General features: G+C 56.1%; 2 protein-coding genes across 5 annotated transcripts; one reads left to right on the top strand and one right to left on the bottom strand.

The window, feature by feature from the left end:
- The first annotated feature begins 487 nt into the window (after positions 1-487).
- Positions 488-1,947, top strand: LOC105473623 (SRY-box transcription factor 15). Of its 2 annotated transcripts, none has more exons than XM_011727496.3 (2): positions 488-1,020; positions 1,830-1,947. In XM_011727496.3, the coding sequence occupies exons 1-2, from the start codon at positions 488-490 to the stop codon at positions 1,945-1,947; spliced, it is 651 nt and encodes a 216-aa protein (XP_011725798.2). The 2 variants fall into 2 exon arrangements, with proteins under 2 accessions (XP_011725798.2, XP_011725794.2); XM_011727492.2 differs by having other exon boundaries at positions 1,604-1,946.
- Positions 1,938-6,522, bottom strand: LOC105473634 (mannose-P-dolichol utilization defect 1). 3 transcript variants are annotated; one of them, XM_011727525.3, is made up of 7 exons: positions 6,196-6,522; positions 4,371-4,436; positions 4,090-4,217; positions 3,375-3,460; positions 3,135-3,253; positions 2,881-2,991; positions 1,938-2,726 (listed from the first exon to the last, which is right to left on the bottom strand). In XM_011727525.3, the coding sequence occupies exons 1-7, from the start codon at positions 6,280-6,282 to the stop codon at positions 2,601-2,603; spliced, it is 723 nt and encodes a 240-aa protein (XP_011725827.1). In that variant the 5' UTR covers positions 6,283-6,522; the 3' UTR covers positions 1,938-2,600. The 3 variants fall into 3 exon arrangements, with proteins under 3 accessions (XP_011725827.1, XP_011725822.1, XP_011725838.1); XM_011727520.3 differs by having other exon boundaries at positions 4,090-4,222; positions 6,196-6,444; XM_011727536.3 differs by lacking the exon at positions 4,371-4,436 and having other exon boundaries at positions 1,960-2,726; positions 4,090-4,222; positions 6,196-6,444.
- Between the last annotated feature and the right edge of the window lie 272 nt (positions 6,523-6,794).

Genomic DNA, 6,794 nt, shown 5'->3' with positions numbered 1-6,794 from the left:
GTGTTCTGGGAGGGACAGGGGCGGAGTCAGTCTTTAAAAGCTGTTCCCAGGGCTGGCCCGCCTGCCACAAACGCTGAGCCCAGGTGGGAGAGTTCTGGGTCATCCGCGCCTGGCAGCTGCGGGAACTCCGGAGACCACAAAGCGGTTTATGGTTTACCCCCTCCACGGAAGGTCGGTCTGATCGCAGCTGCGGGTCGGGGAGAGGGACCGGGGGGGTCCTCCCATTCAGTAGGCCTCAGAGCAGCACCTCTTCAGTGCCGGGGCATCAGACAGCGGATTTTGCATTCGACTCTCCCCAAAGTGTGCCGAACTGGTTGGAAGCAAAGGCTCTAGTTTAAGCGCTGGGCTTGGGGATAAAATATACTTTTTAAGGACCCAAGTTCCTCGGCAACTACTCCAGACTGGGAAGACCCCTCCATTTTCAGGATCGACGCTTCACGTTGAGGGGAGGGCATTCAGGACGCCCTCTTAAGGCTTCTCCCAACCCATGGCGCTACCGGGCCCCTCACAGGACCAGGCCTGGAGCCTGGAGCCTCCTGCTCCCACGGCTTCTGCGTCTTCATCTTTGGGACCCCAGGAGCGGGAGGGCGCTGGAAGCCCCGCGGCCCCCGGGGCGCTGCCCCTGGAGAAGGTGAAGCGGCCCATGAACGCGTTCATGGTGTGGAGCTCCGCTCAGCGCCGCCAGATGGCGCAGCAGAACCCCAAGATGCACAACTCTGAGATCTCCAAGCGCCTGGGCGCGCAGTGGAAGCTGCTGGACGAGGACGAGAAGCGGCCCTTCGTGGAGGAGGCCAAGCGGCTCCGCGCCCGGCACCTGCGCGACTACCCCGACTACAAGTACCGCCCTCGGCGCAAGGCCAAGAGCTCGGGCGCCGGACCTTCCCGCTGCGGACAGGGAAGAGGTAGCCTGGCCGGCGGCGGCGCGATCTGGGGGCCGGGGTACGCGACCACACAACCTAGCAGAGGCTTTGGGTACAGACCCCCCAACTACTCGACAGCCTACCTGCCCGGCAGCTATGGGTGAGTGCCTGGGAAGCGGGCTGAAGACGGAGGGCCCATGCGCCCCTCTCCTGGAGCCTTGGTTGGGGTGGATGCCGGAGGATGGGAGCCCACCCAAGCAGAGGCCACTCTCGGCCAAGGTGTGGCGGGCACAGGCGCCAGTACCTTCGGGACCTGTGTAGGGTGGGGCGGGTCAGGGTTCTCCCAGAGGGCGTTTCCATCTCAGTCTGAAGGTGACGGACCCCTGGATGCGATTGTGTCCTAGTTAGATGCCCCGTTTCCCCCCTGCTTCTGGCCTGTGTGTGACCCAGCTTCCTCTCCCAGCCCCCAGGGCAAGGAGAGGCCAAGCCCATTCTGCCCCTTCCTGGCCTGACTCCCCAGCCCCAAGAGGAAAACAGCCGTGCAGCACGCAAGCCCGCTCCCGAGCGTGCCCCAACAGGGCCGCGGGCTCTCTATCCCCGGGTCGGCTTCCATGCCTGCTGCGCCCAGCGGGCTGGGTAGCTAGGGCTGGGTGGGTGGCAAGCTCTACCCTGTCTGCCCAGAATTGGTCGAACTCACCTCCAACCCAGGGAAGTGCCCTCTAACCTCTTGTTTCTCTCTGCAGCTCTTCCCACTGCAAACTGGAGGCCCCCTCATCGTGCTCCCTCCCTCAGAGTGACCCTAGGCTCCAGGGGGAGCTGCTGCCCCCCTATACCCACTACCTGCCCCCTGGCTCTCCCACTCCATACAATCCTCCCCTTTCTGGTGCCCCCATGCCCCTAACCCACCTCTAACTCTCGTGGACTCAGACCTCACCGGACGTGCCTCATCCTCCTTTTTTAATCCCGCAGCATCCCCTACCCCAGGCTGTCAACCCTTTCTCCTGTTGGACTACAGTGCAGACGCCGCCTGCAGTCCTCCCACGAAAGCCAGGGAGAGCCGCACAACACACAGTTATATTTTTGGTAGTATTAAACACAGTTTTGTATTATTCAACTGATTCTCCAGTCTTTATTGTCCCATCTGTTCCCCTCACTGCAGCAGGAACCAGCCCCATCTCCACTCCCTTCCGCCTAGACCTGCCAGAGCAGGAACCTCCTCACCCCACCCTGGGGCCCTGCCTGAGTCATTCTCCGTCCCCCTTCCCCCACCTCAGCACTGGGGTCTGGGAGACAGTCCCAGCCGGGCTGAGGCGGGGAGGCAGCCACAGGCCCCCAGTCCCCTCCACTCTGCCTTCCAGGCTCCATCTTCTAAGGCCAGAAGGGAAGCAGGGAGGCTGGAGGACAGGGTAAAACATTTACCCAGGATGGTGTTAAACAGCTGGAAATTGCTGCTAGAGGAGGAGGCTTGGCTGAATGACTGAGTTAATAGTTCATGTACAGGGCTTAGAAAAGCACTCAAATGTCAAAATTTTGGCTTAGGAGACTCTACCCCCATCCTTTCCTTTTCTAAGGATCTGGATCCATCAACCATTTGTTTCCACTACAGCCAACCCTGGCTTAGAAAGTCTGCAAATGCAGAGGAATGGAAGATGAGTAAGTCACACCAGCAGGCTGGCTCAGATGGGGAGAACCCTGAGGTTGGGTGAATGAGTGGAAACGGAATGACTCCAGTAGCTGGCTCTACTCTGCCTTTTTCTGCCTGTGGGGAGGCCTTGCATTCCAGTAGAAGAGCAGCTGGGCGGCGATGAGGCCGTTGCAGAGTGAGGAGACCACAAAGGTCCCAGCCATCAGGGGATCTCCAGTTTCCTGGTTGCAAGAGACAGAGCCAGCGTTACCCTTCAGCATAGCTCAAGAAAGGTTCCCTTATGGACAAAGGATCCTGGCGGGGTAGCTTTGGCCCTTAGCGGGGAGAAGAAAGATGAGGTTTTAGTGCCTTCTAGAAGGAAGATGTTGCACTCACCTGAATGGAAGTGAAGATTCGGGCCAGGGAGCCCCCAAACAGCAGGAAGACTGTGATGGCTGAGAGCTGGCCTGTGTGCCCATTGTGGTAATTGGTGGCTGCCTGGAGAAGCTGGGGGAGGAGTTGAGACCTTTGGCTCTGTCACCTGAGCTCCTCCCATACTCCCCCAAGTCCAACACCCCCACACTTTGACCTTCCACTCTTTCCCCTCCACCCTGCCCCCCAACATCTGGTCCCTTGCTCCCGGTACCCACCCTCCCCACCACCACAGCAGGCACATTGGAGGCCTGGAGCAGGGTGACTACAGTCAAGGGCGTCAGAGGTGAGAGAAGCACCAGCAGGACCAGGCCGTAACAAGCGAGGAAAGCGACACCTAGGGGTGGGGAGACAGGAGTCCTTGTCAATCTCCCAACATCATTTGGCTTTCCCAGGCCTGAGTTCCCAGCAGGGTTCCCAGGAACCACACAGCCTGCTCTTAGGGAAATCCCCAGCACCTTTCACAGTCTGTCCTCTGTAGTGCATGACCAGGAAGCAGATGGTGATCGTCTGGAGCATCAGGAATAAGGCTTCACCCCAAGAGCTGCAGAGTCAAGAGTTGGGAGGAAGAAAGGCGGGCCTAGAAAGAGGCAGGGAAAGCCTCCATAGCCCATCCATCCAGGGACACCATGCTCTGATCACACTTCTCTACAGCCCCCGCACGGGATTGGCTCATTCTCAATCGTGGCCATTCTTGGGATGCTCACCCCTTTTCAAGGTCACCTCCACTGGTGATGATTAGGTTTTTAAAAGGGCTTAAAACTTTCCTGGCCCCTCATCCCTTTTTTTTTTGAGACAGAGTTTCAAAAAAAAACTCCAGATCTTCATGCACAGGCTGGAGTGCAGTGGCACAATCTCAGCTCACTGCAACCTCTGTCTCCCAGGTTCAAGTGATTCTCCTGCCTCAGCCTCCCAAGTAGCTGGGATTACAGGTGCACACCACCACACCCAGCTAATTTTGTATTTTTAGTAGAGACAGGGTTTCACCATGTTGGCCAGGCTGGTTTTGAACTCCTGACCTCAGGTGATCCACCCACCTTGGCCTCCCAAAGTGCTGGGGTTAAAGGCACTAGCCACCCGGCCTGGCCACTTTCCTGCCCTGTAACCTCCCTCACCTTAATCCCCATTAGAGTTGTGGGTATTACCCTTGGGGAGGAAGAGTGAGCCCCTCACCTGAATGGGAAGTTGTTAGTGATGCTGTAGACTATGGTCCCAGTCAATGCCACTAGCTCCAGCATTACAGACTGGAGACTCAATCCTTCGGCACTCTTGGCTCCCAGGATTTTAAACACCTGGGGCAGCTTTACTAGGGGAAAGATGAGAAAAGTAGGACTGAGGAGTCTCCATTCTTTGGGATGCAACACAACAGCTACAGAATGAACGCCCACACAGCTGACGGCCTCTCAGAACCTCCACCTCAACCCAACAGCAGGAAAGAAAGATAAGAGACATACCAAGAAGTGAGCCAGCCACAATGCCCAGCCCCAGGCCTTTGCTGAGGAGAATCTTGAGGCAGGGGACTGAGGAGAGAAAAAAGGGTAAGCAGACAGGAGATGTCTGAAACCGAGGCCAGGGCTTGAAGCTCCTGTGGGCTCTCCCCAATCCCTCTTACCCACACCACGGTCTTGCATTGTCTTGGGGGAAGGAGGGACGGAGGGCAGCGAAAAAGGCCTGGTCTTTCCTGCTCCAAACCACTATACTTTTTTTTTTTTTTTTTGAGACAGTCTTGCTCTGTCACCCAGGCTGGAGTGCAGTGGCCCGATCTCAGCCCACTGCAGCCTCTGCCTCTCAGGTTCAAGCAATTCTCTTGTCTCAGCCTCCCAAGTAGGTAGGATTACAGGCGCACACCACCATGCCTGGCTAATTTTTGTGTTTTTCGTAGAGACGGGGTTTCACCATGTTGGCCAGGCTGGTGTCGAACTCCTGACTTCAGATGATCCACCTGCCTCAGCCTCCTAAAGTGCTGGGATTATAGGCTCGAGCTACCGCGCTGGGCCCCAGACTATTACTTTCCAAAACAGCTTTTCTCCAATGCCTACCACCTGCCACATCCAATCTTCCCTTCCCTATAAATTAACATCCAAACTTGGCTTGACCTCCACGGCTCTCCATTGCTTCCCCGTATAAAGTTAAGAAATGCCAAGTTAAGAAATGCCCAAGAGTTTTTTAATCCTTTATCTCCCTTCTCTGGGCCAATGGGTGCCCCATTTCACATGTCTTCTCTCACCAAAGACAAGTCTTCATACTTTTTTTTTTTTTAATTTTGAGACGGAGTTTCACTCTTGTTGCCCAGGCTGGAGTGCAATGGCACGATCTCGGCTCACTGTAACCTCTGCCTCCTGGGTTCAAGAGATTCTCCTGCCTCAGCCTCCCAAGTAGCTGGGATTACAGGCGCCTGCCACAATGTCCGGCTAATTTTTTGTATTTTTAGTAGAGACGGGGTTTCACCCTGTTGGCCAGGCTGGTCTCAAACGCCTGACCTCAGGTGATCCACCTGCCTCGGCCTCCCAAAGTGCTGGGATTACAGGCGTGAGCCACCGTGCCCGCCCCATACCACTCTTTCTTGAACACTCTGACTGTCCCTGGCCCCTACTCAGGGACTAAACTTTACCCTTTCAGGACTTGCTTTTATGCCCTGGCCATCTACAACTTATCTAGCTTTGAAGCCTTCCCCTCAAGGAGCTTGGTCCAGTGGGAGTCAGACTCTCACGGGTCATGAATGCGGCTAAAACAAAGTGCCCCACGAATTCAAGAGAGGGGCAGACTGACGCTTCCCAAATGGTCTGACGGTGGGCCTTGTTGTGGAGCTGTCTCGCAATCAAAAAGGAAGGGAGGCAAATTATTCCGAAATCAGACTATGAGCAAACCTGGAGGCTGGAAAGAAAGCAATCAGGGTGGCGGAGCCTTTGGGGGTGCAATGAAGGCCCAATTCATCAGGGGCTTTGAATTAAGCTTAACCCTGCTAGCGATCTAATAAAGGTTGGCATGATTTGACTTGACTTTTATTTTGTTTTATAAAGGTTGAGTCTTTTCGTCTTTCATTGTCGCTAAAGCTCAAATCTGACAAAGAAGTAATTCCACCCGGTGACTTCCCCACTGGCACAAATATGGCGTCCTCCCTCTAAGGGGCCCGAGACACTTCCGCCCCTCTCAGAAGTGACTTCCGCTCAGCTCGGCGTGGCGGCAGTGACTGCCGTCACTTAGTCGCCGATCAAGCCTTGGACTAAGGGTCCACGGTCACTCGAGCAGGACTTGGATTGGATGCTGAATAAAACTCACCGTGAAGCAAGTCCCACTGAACGAAAAGTTGGTCGTAGCATTTCTCAGGTAAAAGAATCGGCACGAGCAGCCGTTTAAGCGGTCCATCCGCCTCGGCCGCCATATTGCAAAGCTAGCTTCCGCCAGTCTCTCCAGACCGCCATTGACTTTCGTTGCGCGTGCGCGCTGCGGACACTCCGCCTCCCGTTCTTTTCCCGCGGCGAAGCTGGCCCGTCACCTGCTCCTCGCTCTTTCTGACGCTACCCACCCCCGCTCTAGTGGCGTAAAATAAGTCTCAGTCAGGGGCCACGTTTTGGACGCGCCCGGCAGTTGGAATTCTGAAGCTTGCCGAAGCTGCACGCCTGCGCAGTTAGACCTCCCACGCCTTTGTTGGCGCTTCCAGTTTGGAAGTAAGATTTACACCCCTTTCTCCGCTCCTCTTGCTGGGCGCCATATTGTCTTTTCGTAGCACACTCTGTATTGTTCGAAGTTGAGAGAGAAGGAGCCCGAGTCTCCGAGGTGGCGTTGGGTGGGGGCGCCACTAGCTCCAGTTCGCTCGACGTCTCTAGAGGGAAGGGCGCCGGTGGGAGCAGGAGAGTCTGCACCGGGCAGGCCTCCTT

This window comes from Macaca nemestrina, chromosome 17, assembly GCF_043159975.1.
Source record: "Macaca nemestrina isolate mMacNem1 chromosome 17, mMacNem.hap1, whole genome shotgun sequence".
In the NCBI taxonomy this organism is placed as follows: domain Eukaryota; kingdom Metazoa; phylum Chordata; class Mammalia; order Primates; family Cercopithecidae; genus Macaca; species Macaca nemestrina.
The sequence above is the reverse complement of the archived record's forward strand: the minus strand, read 5'-3'. Positions and strand labels throughout refer to the sequence as shown.